This window comes from Gallinula chloropus (genome assembly GCF_964237585.1).
Source record: "Gallinula chloropus genome assembly, chromosome: 12".
In the NCBI taxonomy this organism is placed as follows: domain Eukaryota; kingdom Metazoa; phylum Chordata; class Aves; order Gruiformes; family Rallidae; genus Gallinula; species Gallinula chloropus.
The window spans coordinates 5918922-5937714 of record NC_140097.1 but is presented as its reverse complement, the minus strand read 5'-3'; the positions used below and the strand labels follow the sequence as shown (position 1 = coordinate 5937714).

Here is an 18793-nt window from a genome sequence, read left to right as displayed (position 1 = left end):
GACAACAGAGCAAAGTCATGATCTAAATTATTTGTAGCAAAGATTTACCAAGAAGTGCAATCCAGGAAGTCTTCCCAGATTTTTAAAAGAACAAAACCCAACCACCAAACAAAATAAGCCCAAACCAAAACAAAACACTGCAAATGGTAGTGAATTTTCATCTCTTTAGATAATATGACTCAGAGTTAAATTGAATGAAGGCAAAAAGACACGAGCTGTGCCAATACCAACACGGCCATGAAATTTCAAGTGCCCATTAACAGACTTCTCAGCTCTGCAAAATGTTTCAGAGTAAATAAGCATTATGAGCACTGAAGGAAAACATAATTTAAAAGAAAAGCTTGTCGGTTAAGGTCAGTTTAATATCCACTCATGAATTTCATTGTTTTTAAGTCTTGCTGATAAGCCTTTATAATTGACTTACTTCTCTTATTCCATGCATATTGAGGCAGTAATTAAGCTGTGATGTGAGATACAAGGTATCGTGTGCTCAAGTCATCAATTTTTCTTCAGTCTCGCAGTCGTTCTTCCGATTGCACTGGCATTGTTGCACTGAAATATCTCCAAATCTATCGTGTCAAGATTATGCATGATGTAATTTGTAATGGTAGCTAGGGATTTTGTTTACAAAAAAACAAATGTTCCTTTAATCTTTAAAACAAAATTAGACTTGTCTTACATCACAGAACAAAGAGATTTGAATGAATACAGCGCTTCTAATAAATCAGTAATTACCTTGTGGAGTGGCAGTTGGCTCATTTAACATAACCTTTGAAAACAGCTTCCTCCACACAAATTTTGAACATTGCCCTTTTGAGAAAAATTTTTGAGAGCTGGACTGTGGAGATTTAAGTGCTCTATAGGTGTGTAATTTATACCACAGCAACGCCCTATTTATGGAAGAGAGTTTGGACCTCGTCTCTTCACAGCAGAGTTAACTGCAAGTTAACTAAACTACCTCCTAAATAAACTTGCAAGCTCTTCCTTTCTGTACGCCACGCACAGGTTCACAGTACCATCATTAAGAAAATAAAACCCCCTCTTAGTTTACAGTTTCAAATTGAATTATACCTACGATGAGCACAGGGCATTTGACCCTAGTTTGCTGTGTGAGCTTGTTCGTTGATGAGGATTTAAATAACTCTCCGACAGATATAACCAGTCTGTCATAAACATATTCCTGCTGTTGATATGGTCTGAAGGTAGCTGGTGGGTACAGAGAGTAGCAAAGGGTTGCTCCCATCATTTCCCTGGGTCATCCATGGGTTACGTTTATGAGGCCATGTGCCAACAGGGCACTAATGAAGGCTGCTGTTCTACATGTGTGTGCATTGGGCAGTGGATTTGTGCATGTTGTATTAGGCTGAGGACACAACAGACAGAATTTTGTGGGGAAGAGAGCGGACCAGGAATGTGTTATGAGATGCTAGGTCAAGCGTAGGTGAACTCCAACAACTTGAAAAGTGTTTTAAACCTCAGGCATGGACCTGAGCATCTTTACTGCTACTAGGCTGGACACAGATGTGTGATGGTGGGTGTTTTGCATGTAAGAATGACCAAACCAGTAGGTGCTTGCACGGGTAGGATTGGGGAGAACAAGAAGGTCCTTTCACAGCCACGTCCTGCCACCGTGAGAATTCCAGCAAACAGTTGCTCACACCCAACCCTCTCCTTGTATGGTGGGGTCAGCCTGTCTGAAAGGAGGATACCTCAACTAGTGTTCTATACAATTGCAAGCCTGAGTGTCTGATGGCTGAAATCTGTATTTAGTCACACAGCTCAATGTCTTGCTGAATGCACCAGTACTCAGTTCAGGCCAGTGGTGATTTTCAGACCCTTTTAGGACATTAGATTCTTACAACAAGCTCAAAATTAAAGGGTGTTTTGATTCAGGAATTTTCCAACTATGATTAATATCCTCTTTCCATCCTTTCTAGTGGAAGAACAGCAGATGGTTTCATGTACTTCACACCTCTTAGCAATCTCTTTTTCCAAAAATTTCTTGATAACCAGATTTCAGGAGAAACATCACCCTTTTACTGCTCTCACTGATCTCTGATCATTGTGCTTTCAGTTCTTTTACCACTTCTCCTGTTCTCACGTGTATCCTTCAGCAGCAGGTACCCAGATGATACCCTAGCTATTGCAAAGACACCTGGAACCCCAGGCACGTATTTCAGCATTGTATAAGCTTAGAGATTCAGCCTTAGGTCTTTAAGCACAGACAACTTAGTACTTTTCACAGAGAAAAGCAATGGCAAGATAATAGCTTGCATTAAAAAACAACCAAAAAGCAAGATGAAATTCCCCTGGAAAAACATACACAAAGCTAAAAAAAAAAAAGTGCTTTTGACTAATAGTGCATTCTATGTTTCTGAGATATTCACATAATGTGTTGATAATTTCTTTAGATTCACAGGAAGAATTTCCCTTATTCGTATATTTACAGTAATCTTCTCTGTGGACTGGAAACAGGAAGATACAAATATTACACAATTTATACCCAAGCAGTACACCAGAACTTAATTTCATAACTGATAACTATTCAATATATTATGCATGCTTTGTTATGCCTTATAAACTCACTACAGTTATATAATTTATTCATTTTTCAGTGTTCTTTCATGGAGTGCTTTGCTGCTAAGCTCTGTTTCTGGCACCTCATTCAGTCAAAAATTTCATAATAGACTTTCACCCTTCAGAGCCCATCTTGCAGCTTTTCCCTTCCACTTCACTAAACCCAGCCTCCTGCAGCGCAGGGGGATTCACGTTTGAGCAAGCGGCAACTTTTACAGATACCAGATTTGGTCTGGAGCCTGCAAGAACTAAGGTGGATTTATATTTTTTTTTTCTCCTCTTTCTTCAGTAACTGTTGGATCAGATCCTAAACACAGATCATCAGCTTCTAATGCAAAAACAGGCAATAATTGTTCCTCTTGAGCGCTCGCTTCCACCGTCACGACAGTCATAACAATTACACCTTTGGTTCAATGCAGTCATTTCCCAGCACTGCTGGTTGTGTGAGCGCACAGCTCCACAGCAGCATCAGGACCACTGCAGCCTATCAGATACATAGAGGTATCACAGAATTCTAGGGGTTGGAAGGGACCTCCTGTAGAGTCCAACCCCCCTGCCAAAGCAGGGTCCCTAGGACAGGTTGCACAGGTCGGTGTCCAGACAGGTCTTGAATATCTCCAGAGAAGGAGACTCCACACGCCCCCTGGGCAGCCTGTCCCAGGGCAGCCTATCAGATACATAGAGGTATCACAGAATTCTAGGGGTTGGAAGGGACCTCCTGTAGAGTCCAACCCCCCTGCCAAAGCAGGGTCCCTAGGACAGGTTGCACAGGTCGGTGTCCAGACAGGTCTTGAATATCTCCAGAGAAGGAGACTCCACACGCCCCCTGGGCAGCCTGTCCCAGGGCTCTGTCACCCTCACCATGAAGAAGTTCTTCTGCATATTGGTGTGGAACCTCCTGTGTTCCAACTTGAGGCCATCACCCCTTGTCCTATCCCCACAGACCACTGAAAAGAGGCTGACTATTTCCCTTTGTCTCCCACACTTCAGGTATTTATAAACATTAATCAGGTCCGGTCTCAGTCTTCTTTTCTCAAGGCTGAAAAGCCCCAATTAATTCAGCCTTTCCTCGTAGATATATATGACATGTAAGATATAGGGTCCCTGCAACTCTGTGTACCTCCCTTATCTCATATCTCTGGCTCTTCTCCTTCCGCATTTCAACTCATTCATTTACTTGATTAATGAATTATTATTAATGAAAAATTAACATTGCATGGAGACACTTTTCATCTTTGATGGCACACCAGTCCTCAACCCTGGTCTGAAACATGTGTGTGAATATTTATAAGCAGCTTCCTATTGTCTTTCCAAAAATGTATAATTATGCTGCAGTTCATTGGCATTTCATTAAATATATAACAATAAGATTAAGCTTTCATTAGGCTATATAGAAGCAGTTCAGATAGGGTGTAAATAACACTGCAATGCTGCACAAATATTTTTATCAGCCTGTTCTCAGCTTTATTCTGCAGCAAGGGATGGATTCAGTTCCAAATTTCAGCAATAAGTGGTAGCACTGGGTCTCTCTAACCTACAAAACATTGGTTCTCCCCATACAGGTTGGGAGGGGATCCTCAGGCACCTGCATTCATTCCAGCTCCCAGCATGTGAACACTTCATGTTTTTATTAGTCTCATTAGCACTCATTAGTGTCAGCAGGTTGCTCTCAAATGACCCACTGTCTTTGCAGGGAGGTTATGTCAAACACCAATAAACTCACATGCATAAAATTATAACTAAAGGTGGGCGGCTCAGCACTTGCCTTAGCTGCATGTTGCTGTGCCAGCATTCAGGAATTTTCCAAGAAAAAAAATATAAGGCTGTGTCCTGGCACCCTGGAATATCACAGAATGCACTATGTACTCTTGGAGAGACAGGATTATCACACATGGGTTATTTTGTCATCTCGTGTCCTTTCGCTCTGCCACTGATATCTACAAAAACCATTTTGTGTCGAGGCTCGCGCTGTCTTTCATGGTAAAAATCAAGTTTCCAGACAGATAATGCAATGAAGGTTCAGTTATAATATCATCTATGATCCATAACTGTCAGAGGAAAAAATGTCAGGCATTGGTCTTGTCTGAGCTCAGTGGAATGTGGAGTAATTAAAAAAGCCAACGATGCTTTTTGAGTGTAGTGTTAGCAAATGAGAACCACGCAGGGTTGAGAGCCGGCTGCCAAGCACATTTCGACTGACCTGGGACCTCCTGGCATCTCTGTGAAGGAGTGCTACCACCCGTTGCCCTCTGAGCCTGACAGCTTCTGGTTGCTTCATTTTTTTTTTATTACCTTAATATATGAGACTTTCAAAAGATCTCACAAGTTGAACTACAGGACCCAAGAAAAACTTTGATTGCTTTTCATTGGCCTGTACTCACTGCTGCTGAGATTTACCTGACTCATAATTATATGCAAATCCTACAGTTCTCCTTAAAATCTTGATGTTTTCATCTGTGTACCTAGCTAGCAAAACAGTCTTTTACCTCTGAACAGCTGTAAACGCCTTATAAATACTCAAAGGACTTAAGGACTGTCATTTTTAATGCGCTCCTGGAAGTGGAGATGCACGTTCACTCACCATGAAGGTGCCACCCATGAGAAATCATGGTCCTACTTCAGCTATGGATGCCCCTCAGCCATATGCCTAAGCAGCACTTGTTTCCAAAGGTGCAAACAGGGGGACATTGGAAAAAAAGACAAAGTTGCAGTGTACAACCCTCCCAGGCTGAATGGCATTGAGGGCTAGAAATTCCTTTGCACAGTCTAAGCTATTTTGAGTGAGTTGGGTTCTTTCAGAGACCATGAAAGTCAGGCATGTGCTTAAAAAGCTTCTGCCAGCACAGAGACTTCATATAATTTTTGTAATAATACCTAGGAAACCCAGTATCTGCCCAAGATGCCATCCTTCCAGTTACATGGATGCAGGAAAATGGTCAGTGTGAAATTGCTGCCATGGAGTTTTGGAGCTCAATAGGTCAGTAGAGACAGAGGGGAAACAAGGGAAAAATAACTCATCCTCTTAAGTTAATAAAATTACAAATGGTAAATTGGTATAACAAGATGATTTACCTGCAGTAATAGAGAAAGTCAGAAGCAGAGCTGGGATTAAAGAAACCTCAGGGGTATCTGATCCTCAGGCCGTTAGCTGACACCATCTCTATTAGTCATTTTGTAATGAGGGAAGTATATAAGATGCTTATGTCATTTTTTCCAATTTACCTGACAGTATGCCAACTGTTAGGAAATGGCAATGTAAGTGGTTTTTCACTAGTGAGCCTTCTTGTGATGGAGAATTAGCACCCTTTTTTGCTGGTTTATGCAGATCTTAAATAGAAATTGTTCAAGGATTCTTTGCGTCTCTTCTGCCCTTTCATATTTTATAGGTATATTTTAATGCAGCCCACAAGGTTGTTCAGACACATATTACACTCTTAAAAGTATCCTATGCTGAATCTATTGCAATGAAAAAATCAAGAATTCAGGATGGAAAAAAATATACAAACCTTTGATTCTTTCTAAAGTTCCTGCCCATGAATTAATAAAACATCATTAAAAATCCTGGGGAATATTGTAAGGATCAGAAAGTTCTAAAAGAAAAAAAAATAATATTATGATCTCTTCTTAATGTTTACTACAATGAAAATACAGTAAATTAGCTTAGCAAGACGGGATCTGAGGCGATTAGGAGACACGACACATCACTTGCCAGACTGATTGCACTGTGCTTGTATTTTAAACTGGAGAAATGTCAGCTTTTCTGGAGTTATGAGAGGTCTGTTATCAAAGTCTGCGAAGTATTACACTGTGTGAGCATTAGATTGATGCTTCTAAAATTGAGAATGATTGAATTAAAGCAGCTAGTTTGATGCACTCCCCATAGGAAACATCCCATGTTTCTCCTAGACAGCATTGTGCAACCTGAAATCATTTGTTTTGGATTTGTATTTTTTGACTTCTCAGACTGCTGCTTTACAAATCCCAGACTAAATGGTATCTCAGTCTGTTTGCAAAATACAAAACCCTTCAAGTGATGCATTCTTTCTCTCCGGTTTCTCATCCTCCTAGAAGGTGTGTTCCCACCCCCATAATTCATTCCACACACCCCATGACATCCCAATATAGTAAGAGAAGCTACGTGTCTCATTCAATTCTCTGGGATTTTGTTTCAGATGGAACAGAGGAGTACAGGGTAATGGATTCTCCTATGCTAGTTTATATATTTAAAAAGGGAAAAAAAAATCCCCACCACAACCTGAAAGATTTTACCTACCTCTGTGCTATTGCCATTGCCAAAAGTCTCCATCAGTGCAAGAGTCTCTCATGGGGAGTTTGAACTTTCCTTTAATCTAATCCATTTAGAAAATGACTCACAATTTATTGAATAATGTGGAGAAAATTGATATCTTTTCATTAAGCTGACAAAGTCTTTTTCACTGCTGGCATCTGTGAAATGTGTTCTCTATTTAAATTTTATTTATATCAATCTTCTCTGGTGGAAACTAGATTAAAATGGAATGCTTTATACTTACAGTAGCAACTTTCCCATCCTGCAGTGAGTGTCATACTGGTTTTGAAAACGAACTCAGTTTCTCATTCCTTGGAGTAACATGATACCTGTGATCAGGAGGAAGTGCAATCTAATATCTCTATTCCTTTGTATTCTATTTCTGTATAAACAAAATGTGCACACTTTATCACAGGCAGAAAGAGATAGCTGCTGTGGCTTTATAATAGCAAATGCAGAAGCGATCCTGGAACATTTTAATACACGGCATGTTCCCTCTAAGCTGCTGAAAAATGCATGATGATACTTTGCTCTGTTTTCATATTTCAAGGTCTTCCATAAACATGAATTAAAGTTAGGTATTAGTCTGTGAGTATTGTCATATTGTTGTTAGATATAATGTCTTTATGCTTATTGTCATATATAGTTGGTCGTATCGTTAAGCAATTTCCTATATACAAATGCAGAAATGTTGAAGGAGAGTGCTGTCTGCAAGCAATGTCCTTGCATTGTTTTATGCACACTGGAGTAGCAAATATGACACAAGCAAGTGCCTCTGAGTGTCTGGGTTGTGTGTGCTGTAGTGTCCCAGACCACCCTCTGCCTGTGTCCTGTTAATCACCTGTGATGATAGTTACTCACTGCTGTGAATGACTGAGGACCTGTGAGATGATAGTTACTCACTGCTGTGAATGACTGAGTAGCTGCAGTTTAGTGCAATAACTCAAAGGCCGAGAAAGGTGAAACTCAGAAAGTTCAGGAGATTCAACAGGTAGGGAAGTTTTCAACAAATGGATTGTGTACTTTTGCTAAGAATTACTTGATTTAAGAGGAGGATGATGAAATGATTAGTATTTCCATGCTAATTTGATCTCACTTTAGGTGTATGTATTTGAAGGTGTTCGGTGCATTGTTGTCTATCCCAAAATAGAATAATTTGTTACTGGAATCTAATGGGAAAACACCCCCAGCCAGCTCTCTTCATGCCTCAAATCTTTGTGGTCCAGATGATGCACAAGAACAAGTCAAAACTCAGTCACCAGCCATGTGCATCCCACAGAGAGAGGTTCTTAGGAGCTTTGCAGAGTGAAGCCCACTGAATCCAGTCTGGGCTGGACACTCCCTGCAACTGCTTAAGGCTCTGGGCATTGTGTTTAGGAACAAAGTCTTCTTAAAACTCAATAGCAAACTTAGGCTATTCTCTTGCTCTTTCCCTATATTCAATCTGATCAGCAGGTCTCTTTGCTGTAGTTCATCTTCCTGTTGGCTACCTGTGGTTAGCAGATGTCATTTCAACCAAATGGGGTTTTGTCTGTTAATCCACACAGACTAAATGCCTCAAATTTTAAATATTTTGATCAAAAATGTTCTATAGCTTTGTAAATAAATATATAAAGGAACAGCGTGAATTAGGCTGGGGCAGGGGAACACAACTTCTCAGTTTTCTGAGAAGAAAGCTGCTATTCTCCTTGGCTAAACTTAGTTATGTGCTCAGAGTTTAATATTCTTAGAGACATTTTCTTCAAAAAAACTCAGATGTAAGCAAGCCTTTATTTACACTAGCAGGAGCTGGGGAACAAAAGAAAAAAACCCAAAGCAAAATGCAAACAAAGCAGGAGTAGTCGAGCCTCTTTTGTATCCTATCCCTTCTCTTTCCCCATCGCTGAGGGTATCAGTCACCGTCAAATCAGCCTTGCATGAAAAAACTCCACGCTTCATGTATCCCCCAGCCAGTGAGAACACAGCGAAAACCACTCCAAAACGTTACAGGCATCTAATTCAGCATGATGTGAGCACTCACAGCCTGTGATGCCTGGTGACTACCGGGAGTCTCTAATTCTCATCCAGAATTAGCTGTACGGGTCACCAGGAAGCTCAGGTTCCTCAGGATTTGGAGATCTTGAGTGCAAACACCCCCCCAGGGAAAAGCATCTTAACTCTCTTACGTGACTGCTTCAGCACAGCTCAGAGAGGCATAACCTAAATGTGGAGAAGTTGAATTGTATTCCCTGTGGAAGCTTTTTTTCCACCCCCTCCCCATACAGGTGTACTGAATCTCAAACACAGCAAACTGTGATTCGTTTTTAAAGCTTTTTCCTGCCTCTTTGAACAGAGCTGGAGGTGTAAAACTTTGAAATCAGGTAGACCTCAAAGGATCAGCAATGCCCAAGAAGGACAGCTGGTCCTGAAGATTAAAAGGCTCTTAATAGAAGAGAAAACCTATAAACACAAGACTCAAAGGAAATAATTTTCATTGGGCTCTGGATGCCCCAGCCCCAGCGTGGTGCTGAGGACTAGGCCACAGTGAGCTTTGTAGTCCTTCAGACTTACAAAGGACTTTGCCCACTTACATATTACACAAATAGGAGCTTTTCATCTGGAGATGTCCTTAGTTTCCCCCTTTATGAAAGCTCCAGCCCAGCTATTCTGGGTACAGAATGGTGTGTGTGTTCACTGGTGGAACCTTGGGTGGCCTACCTTGTGATTGTAACTTTGCACATTGATTGGAGATTTTTACATATCTATAGTAGAACCTGCACACTACTAGATGAATCACTTCAGTACCCAAATACTTGGGCTGTATTTAGCAGCATCAATAAGTCGTTAGATTGTTTTAATTGCTTTGAAGAGCACTGCTTCTCCATGCTGCCTCTCAGTCTGCATTCATCTTGTATCTCTGTTTTACATTGTAAACTCCACATGCCAGGGCATTCAGTTTTGTGGGGTTTAGTACCTAGCACCATAGATAGGATCCTTCTGCATGGTTACTTAATGCTACAGCACTGTTACTAGTAAATAATGATGATCATTGCTTCTGATTCCATATTGCAGGATTCTCCTCACGTATTCTGATGATGCTCTATTCTGATGATTGCTGTGAAGGCCACTATTTAGCAGGATATGGTTTTTCAGTTTGCCCACTGCACAATCTATTATTAGAGCACAGATTCAGCCCTCATGTGCCTTTTCATGCATAGCAAAGAGAGGTATTTCTCTTCTCCACTGTTAGCAGCATTAATGATACCCTTCTGAAAATGATGTGTGAATAGCATCAATAAACTGCCTTGCAAGTGCAGGTGTAAAGGGTTTTTTTTGTTGGTGTGTGTTGTACATATGGAGAAATTATATATTGCATTATAAAAATGAGGTATAAGCTTTAAGAAGAAATAGGAAAGATAACACAAAGAGGTAGATGAGCATTGCAGGTCACTTCCAACGGAATTATTTTATTCTATTCTTTCTATTCTGAGCTCAGCTAACTTGCTCCAACTTACTCTTCTTCCACACCAAAGGAGCTTTCAAACACAAGGTGTTTCTCCCTGTGCTTCAAGTCAACTCAGCAGGTGAAAACCATATTCCTATTGGGACAATTACTCAGCAAGCCTGGTATAATCATATATCAAATGAAGACCTATTTTAGAGATACTACCTTGGACCCCTGAATTGCAGTAGTTTCCCATTAGAGTTAATTAGCTGGCCCAGAAATATTGCTTGTCATTCTGGTTTATTTTTTACTAAGTTGGGCTGGACGTTGACCATACCATGCACTACAACAAGCAGCAGAGGCTGGTTTGTCCAGCTTCTCTGAGGAACAAAGCTCTTACCTTTCCAGTGGATGTCTTAGCTGCATTTTAAAGGAAATAAAAGTGAAATTTAATGAGCATATACTTGACTTTCTTTACAGGATGACCCACTTTATATTTACCATCTTTATTTCCCAGTTTACTACCAGCTTTATTTAAAGCCAGGTTTATTCCTGGGTCCAAGACATATTTTTTGTGTTTACTTAACCAATCTAAATTACTTATCTCTGTTAAATTCTTACTGAATAGCACAGTATTTCGCTTAGTTTGGGTGTAAAATGCATCTATAGTACTGCACACCTACATGTCTGCATCTGCCTGCATCCTGTTTGTCAGTCTGCAGCAAAAGAAGCTGGGTCAGAAAGTCGGGGGAGTGTTAAGGAGAGGGAATTGTGTGATGCTGCCTGTCAAAGTGGCTGAGGCTTGACCCTACCAGCAGTGGTTCATTTTTCATGGCCCACAATGAAAAAAAAAATGCTGAGTTGAAACAGTCCCATGAAAAGTCAGGTTTTGCCTCAGAAGATCAAAATGGGAAGCCTGCCTAGAAAACAAGGATTGGAGCAATGAAGTCAAGTGTTTAGGTGGGGTAATGGCAGGTCTGGTAAGACAATGTGATGGGTACAACTCTGGGTAGATAATGTGGATGATACATAACTGAAGGCATGGTCACCCAGAGCCAACATCTCCTAACCTGAAAGAAAAGTGCAGTGCAAGTGTTACTGAAAGTGCTGGAGTACCTCCTTTGTGCCTTGTTGGGTCTCTTTCTTGAATAGTCTCCTGCTCTGTGTGCCACACAGGGCCTCCTCTTGCATGATGAAGTGGACACATGGTGCAGGCTTTTTAGTCTAGGACTACCTGGCTGTTTGGTGCATTTATTATTTAGTGTGGGTTGGTCAGGTTAAAGGTTGGAGGAAAAAGGACTTGTCGCTTCATCTGTGCACCTGTGAATTACAGAGATGGACATCAGCAGCAGCTCCAGATACATCTTCAGGTGTTTCCTTAGGACTTTGTGAGCATAAACAGATTACAGCTAGACAAAAAGATGAATCAAGACTTTAATTGTAAACTCCAAAATGTCCTTAAATGACTGCATGCAACAGGGAATTTTCCAGAGTTAAATGGTGTGATACAAGGTAATCTGCTGCTGAAAAGGTGCTTTATGGGCTGGAAGCGGCTATGGGGGGAGATACAAAAGGGTTAAGCATCTCTCTTGGAGTCAGCGTGTGAGAAGCTTTGACAGTTCAACTTCATGAGTGCAACCATGAAATTAATTCTTGCCAGGGAAAACAAACCACAGACAGAGCCACTCATGCACCAACTAGTCACAGTTTGCAAGGTTAGCTAAAGTTTATCAAAATCCCCAGACAAAAAATGTCATTAAGATACAGTTAAGGTTATAGACAGATACCAATTCCCAGGCAAGAAACTTCATTAAGGCACACTCAAGGTTGTAAACATATGTGCCAATTAAATTCAAACAAGATCCAAACACTGTCATTATTTACAGTGTTAAATATTTGGAAATTAAAAGTTACTGGTAGAGATAATATGGTTTCTGCAAAATTCATAAGCATGTTTCAACAGAGTGAACTTCTGCTGCTGTTCAGTAGTACCTTACCCTCAAGTTGTAGTTCTGGTGCTCCTGCCATGGCATACTGTGAAAGCTGAAAGCATACATTGGTTCAAAAAGGTTCTGCAGAGATTTGTGGAAGAAAAAGCCACCTGTAGGTACTGAAAGGAAAGGAGACGGCTCTTGTTCTGGTGTACCCTAAGCCACATGTCCTCAAGAGCTGGAAAATAGTCTTGGGAAAATCTCTTTCAACTTGCCTTGTTCTTATATATGTCCATAAAGCTCAGATTTGCCACTGCCAGAGACAGGCTGTTAGGATGGATGGTCCTTTGGTCGAAAGCAGTATTGCTGCCATCATGGCATTCCCCACAGTCCACAGCATGATGGCAGATGAGATCTCATATATAAAGAAGCTGTGGCAAGCAGTGCCCTGTCTTAGAGAATACAGGCTGCAAAACAAGTAATTAAATGTGAAATCCTTGCAACATTGAAATTTCAATTGAAGAGTTTAGAAGGGACACTCTGCCTCTTAAACGCAGTGTTACACCCTTGAGATATTATTTAATTAGATTTTTTTATTTTAACATGGTTGTGAACTTTGTCTTTTCTCTTTTAGCTTCAATAGTGATTGGGAAATGGTGGTGTGAGATGGAGCCCTGCCTAGAAGGAGAGGAATGTAAGACATTGCCTGATAATTCTGGATGGATGTGTGCGACTGGCAATAAAATCAAGACCACCAGAGTAAGTTGTCTTTCTGCCTATATCTAGGAGATGGTTATAGGAAAGGAATCACTAATAATTGCTCACACACATCTTTTCATACTTCATGTCTGCTGTGAAAGTCTTAAGGATTACTGCCTGCCTCCTCAGCTACCCAATGCTTCTGGACAAAATTTAGTGATAATGTGCATGGATGCAGGCTTGTCATCAGGGTCTGAGCTTGATAACCAGCAGCAGGGAGCTGCTGAGTCCCCAGGTTGCTTACAAGCATCACTACCTCAAATAAAATAGCTAGTGGACATCTCTGGGTGCCCCTCTGGTAGCTACAGGGAAGAACATTAGCTGGAAGGGACCTGCTGGATCCTATGTCCATTCCTTGGCTGTTCCAGCCCACATCTCTATCAGCAGCTGTACAGGTGCTCTGTAGTATGAAGGATTTTGTAGCTGAGGACTGAGATCTGCATTTCAGGTCTTAAGAGCAGTTCTAGCCCCATGCCCTTGTTAGTGACATGCTCAAGATGCTGAAGGTTCAGGTAACACAGGCGAACACGTGACAACAACTGTCACCATGCATTGCTAGGAAATGCAGAGACCCAGCTCCAGGGAGAGAGACCATGAATGTGCTGGCTAAACCTCTGCTATGAGATCATCTTTGGAAAAAAAAATGTTTTTCAGAAGTAGAGTCCAGCCTTTCCTTTGCACTGTGCAATGGTTTCACAGTCGTTTGCTCAAAACTGCCACTGACACCTGTGTTCAACAATATTAATTAAATTGCTTTTATACCATGATTGGATTTTTATCCAGGAAAATTAGATGGCTGACAAGACAAAATATTTTTTATAAATTACTAAATTTGGGGTTTTAGCAAAGTGGAAAATAACTTTGAAAAAAAAAAAAGGCAAATTTAAGACTTTTTTCTCTGTTTATCAAGAATTTCTATATAGTCATGCCCAGCTGCTAATTCACAGGAACATGAAGCTTGGTGTCATGATTTCCTGATGTCTTTCTCTGTCTCCAATCCTAACTCTAGTTTTTTTCATGTTTTCAAGGCCTTTTGTTGGAGGAGATTTTGACCTCAACTGCTCCCCATGCCTTCTAAATTCTTTTCTTTCCTTCCATATGACTTACCCCAGAATGAATGATTTGTATTGCCCCTCCAGTTTCTTGAATGCCGCTTTCTGGCATGGCCAATCTCAGCACCAGATTAAACTACTAGGATGCATACTAACATAGGAGGTGTTCTCCACATAGAGCACCAAGCAGCCCCTGAAAAGAGGAGGCGTGTTACTATTACCTCTTTGCCATCTCCTGGAGCACAGGAGACAGCATGCAGGCAGCTATGATTCCTTGGCAAAATTTGTTCCTGGAGCATTGTTGTTGCTCTAAAGCACTCTGTGCTCACACCAGTGGAAGATTGTGCCTTCCCTTACAGTGCAATTAAAAAAAAATAAGTAAATAAACCCAAACAAACTTACTGCCTGTCCCTTTCAGTGAGTCAACGTTCCTCTCGCTGAATGAGGGATTTAAAATGGAAGAAAGTGATATTAAAGAAGTAATAAGCAACATGGAAAAGAATGTTATACTTCCGTTAAATTACAATAATTCAGTACTTCTGCAGTCTGCCTGCAAATTATATAATTTAGGAACTGCACTTGCTTTTTTTCCTGTGAATTTGTCCTGCTTTTAACTCCCCCAACCCTCATCATACAAACTAGTTTCAGGCTATAGCCTGCATCTAGAACTGATTGCTAGAAATTTAGCAGCTTCATTAATATGCAGATGTATGGTCCAATGTATTCAGTATGCATTATTGTATTTCATTTAAATTAAATACTTACAGAGTGAGTGCTCATAACCGAAAAAAATATTTCTTCATTTACCCACAGGAGTTCTTTTAATTAGCTTGTGAGGGGAGTACCTTATGGTGCTGCTTCCAGTAGAATTTTGCTTTGTTGCTTTAAAATATCATTACAGAACCCAACTGACAAAGGCAACGTGACGTGATGTGCTTAGCAACTGTCGCTTGCATTTTCTAAGCAAGAACTCGACTTCTTCATAATCCCTGAAACTTTGCTTGAATCCACGCTGCTGCTTCAAGTCTGGCAATATAAATATAAAAGAACAGAAGCAATCAGATCCTGAAACAGGCTTTTTTTTTTTTCTTTGTTTTGTCATTTCAGATGGCATCAGAGAAAGAGATTACACTGTAATCTCTACTGACCCCAGTCCAGGCTGCAAGATTGGGCCATGTGTGTCTAATTTATGTAGTTAAGGAAGCTAAGACAGCAGAAGAGGCAAGACAAATCAGTCAGCATCTTAGATACATCTGTGATGATTAGCCAAAGAGCTAGAGCAAGTCACCATAGGCTTTAAACTGTAAACTGTTCTAATGAAAGCTTTTCCTTACACTAAATACATTTACATTAGGCAGCTGCTGTCCTGACAAGGGAAATATTCACATTTATGACATGAAGTATTAAAATTCCTTTTAGTATATTCTTCAAGGCCCACAGTAAATCACAGAAGCATGTGTGTATGTAAAAATGTATGTGAATACATGTATATACGCAATATATGTACTTTTACAGTGTAGTGTCTTGCTCTGTGGTTGGGTCTCAGATTTCATTACTGTTGTTTAGTGTCAGAAGAATGTGGACAACCGATCCAGTGAAGGCTTTGCCACCACATCCTCCGTTCCTTCCTTTTCATGCATTTATTCCTGTGTTTAGTCCTTTAGCATAGCTCACTAATTAAGTTGTTAAAGCCAAAGATATAAAGCTCACAGCCTCTGTAAATCAATTCATTTCTATTGATGGTCAGAGCAGGTGACAAACACTGGAAAGAGATCATTTTGTAATTCAATTTTAGGAGCGGTTTCAGTGCTTTTTTAAAATCCCTATTCACTCCCCTTTTTTAGGAACCTAAGTTTCAATGCTTGTCTTAAAAATGTGGGGCGCTCAGACTAGTACTGGGACCTGGCCAGAGATCACATCACTACATTTCAGCAGAGCAACCAACACCCAGGGAAATGCAAGAGCCTGGTGTGAGGCTGGATGCTGGGTGAGGGTGCCCACGAGGACCTAAAAATGCCTGTGAGAACCATTGCTGCTGAAACACATGAAAAAGTGGCTCTTCAGGCATCCCCTGGTTTGTCCCTTCCCATCTGATCCAGGGAGTCACTCACAAGCTCTTGCCATTGGATTGGTATCTAGACACAACTTTGTGTGCTGCTTTGCAGGGCTGTGGAGGAGTGCAGGGCTTGCTGGAGATGAGCCTCCAGCGAGGGGCTCATCATGCATATGCTGTACTGCAAAATGCCCTTTTCAAGTAATACACACCAAAGACACCTGGTATTCACATGCTAGCCCTCTAAATACTTCATCAAGCTGTTTTTCTGCTGATACTGTGGAGGATGGAAATTAAATTTAAGCCTTGAGCACTTGGGGACCGGCAAAGCAGCTCTGCCAGAGCATCACTCCAGCTTCACAGGCCATACCCTCCACTACAGCTCACCTTCCCCCTCCAGACTAACTGTTGGTTTACCATACCTTTTGCTGTCAGAGAAATGCAGGTCTTTTTTATAGAGCCCCACAGGACTCGAGCACCACATTTCTCAGCAGCCACTGCTCACCTCATGCTGCAGCAAATAGTACCTGAAGTGCCCACGGCCCTGTTGGCACCATGGTCCCTTGTCATTCCCTGCTCCTACACCAACCCCACAAATCCTTGAGGCAGCGTGCAAACAAGAAAGGGATGTATTTACCCCTGAGACAGAAAACCCAACACAATCACTTGTCATTGTCAAACCAGGAGAGAAGAAAATGGGAAATGGGGGAGGGAAGGAAATGGTAAATGAACCCAGAGTTTTGTTTTCTTTTTTAAAGCTGTCCAACTAGTTTAATATGTCAGATGATTTCCAGATTAAGTTTTTCTTTAGAGCAGTGAAGAAGCCCTCTATTTTTGTGATAGCAGTAATTAGGCCAGTTCAAAGCAGTAGAACACAAGATAGTAAATATCTCTTGCAGACTTACTGCTGCATTTCATCATATCACCTAGTGCTTAGCTAATAATTTGTAGCCCTGATTTAATGCCCCAGCCTGTTTGTATTCAAGTCAATTGGAGTTTCATTGCTGATCTAGTGGTCTAGCAAAGGGCCAGACCCCTTATGCCATTCATCTGAGTGTATCCGTGTGGGAAAGAGCCAAAAGCCTCATCTCAAGAGATCTATTTTTGCTTCTGGTTGGTCGTTCTTATTTCAGTGCCCTAAAAATCCCCCTCTGGGCAGTGGTGTTTCCTTTTCAAGCCATTAGTGTGCTCAATCCAATCAGTCATGGTGTCAGTCATAAACTGCGATGGGTTTATGGTCTGTTGCAGACCACGTTATCTTACCCAACATGAGTAGATGGTCAGACCTTCCAGTCAATTGTATAGCTAGTCACTCCTATCCTGCCCTTCTTTGGGCACACAGATTGGGGGGGATGGGGGTGGGGGGTGTAGAAACAAACCTGAGAGATGGATCCATCTCCATGTCCTTGTCTAGCAGAAGCTACTAGAGCTAGGGTGGGTGGAAGGCTGGGATGAACACAGCCCCATGCCAAAAGCTGTCCTGGCATCTCCTGCACCACCAGCCCAGATGATTGATGCACATCCAAGATCTCCCAAGGCAGGAGCTTTTTCAGGGTCTGCCTCTTACACATCCTGAAGTCCCTGTGCCACAAGAGAGAAGAACCCCACCCAAAAACCCTGGGATTTAAACTCAGTTGTATCATGACCAGGGCAAAGTGCCATGAAACCTGTGTCTGTTCTTCCTCTTGTAATGTTTTATGTAACTGACTCTTTGCACTTTCCTACTGCAGATCCATCCCAGGACCTAACAGAGCATGCAGAGTCTGCATGGAGACAGTGAAAGCCCTGCTGATGTATGAGGACAAAGTATTGAAAGTTTAAAACCATCTCAGCATTTACAAGCCAAATGGATTTCTTATTTGCACTTTGACTGTTTACCAGATAACAACAGTGGCTTTACTATGTGAAAGAAAGTATTCAGTGGAAATAATGCCCCTGATTTTTGACAGCTCAAAATAAAAATGAAGAATATGGTTCCTTTGGTAAAGTTTCCAAGATTGCGAAGTACAAACAACAGTATGAGTTTGGATCTACAATTTACTTTATACCAGTTAAAGTATATATATATATATAAATATATATATATTAATATATGATATTTTGAAATAAAAGCCTCACTCTTCAAGAAATTGAATAGTACCACACTTTGCTGCAGCTGCTGTAAGTTTTTTTTTTTCTTTTTTTGTAATGGTCTGGAAGATCCCTACCTGTTTCAGAGAGAAATGTGGCAGTGAAGAGGCAAAGCAAACCTGCTGCAGTACAAGGACGCCTAAGAGCTACACCAATCCTACCGATGAGGCATTCAGAGCTTCCTGTTCCCTTCGGCAGAATTTCGAGGGCATTTGTTGTTCCACTTTGTGTTCTGGAGGCTTTTCCCCTTGTGCAATACTAGCATGCTGGCTTTGCTTCATTAACCATACTTGATTGATAATATAACAATGATAATTCTATCCTCTTCCAAGAAAATATTTTTAGAGCTGTTAGATATTCCGTGAAGAAGAGATGGACAACTACTGAGTGAAGTACAGTATGTATTAAAAGTTTATTTGGCAGTTTGGTAGACTGTGAGCTCCCTTCTTATTAAAGATGTACTGTACATACAATGTCTTCAGACTTTGTATAGCTCGTAGAGACTCCAGTAAAATCCCAGTAACCAACTCCAAAGCTTTGCGTTGTTGGCTTGCTAATTCTTTAAAACAACGACAAAGC

General features: G+C 41.0%; 1 protein-coding gene across 1 annotated transcript in view; it reads left to right on the top strand.

Annotated features, from left to right (window-relative positions):
• Positions 1-17832, top strand: part of TAFA1 (TAFA chemokine like family member 1) — a gene marked incomplete at both ends in the record, with an annotated part of 217278 nt that extends 199446 nt beyond the window's left edge. The window contains 2 exons of the mRNA XM_084269492.1: positions 12855-12979; positions 17815-17832. Coding sequence (XP_084125618.1) covers positions 12855-12979; positions 17815-17832 — 143 coding nt within the window. The remainder of the gene's footprint in view (positions 1-12854; positions 12980-17814) is intronic.
• Between the last annotated feature and the right edge of the window lie 961 nt (positions 17833-18793).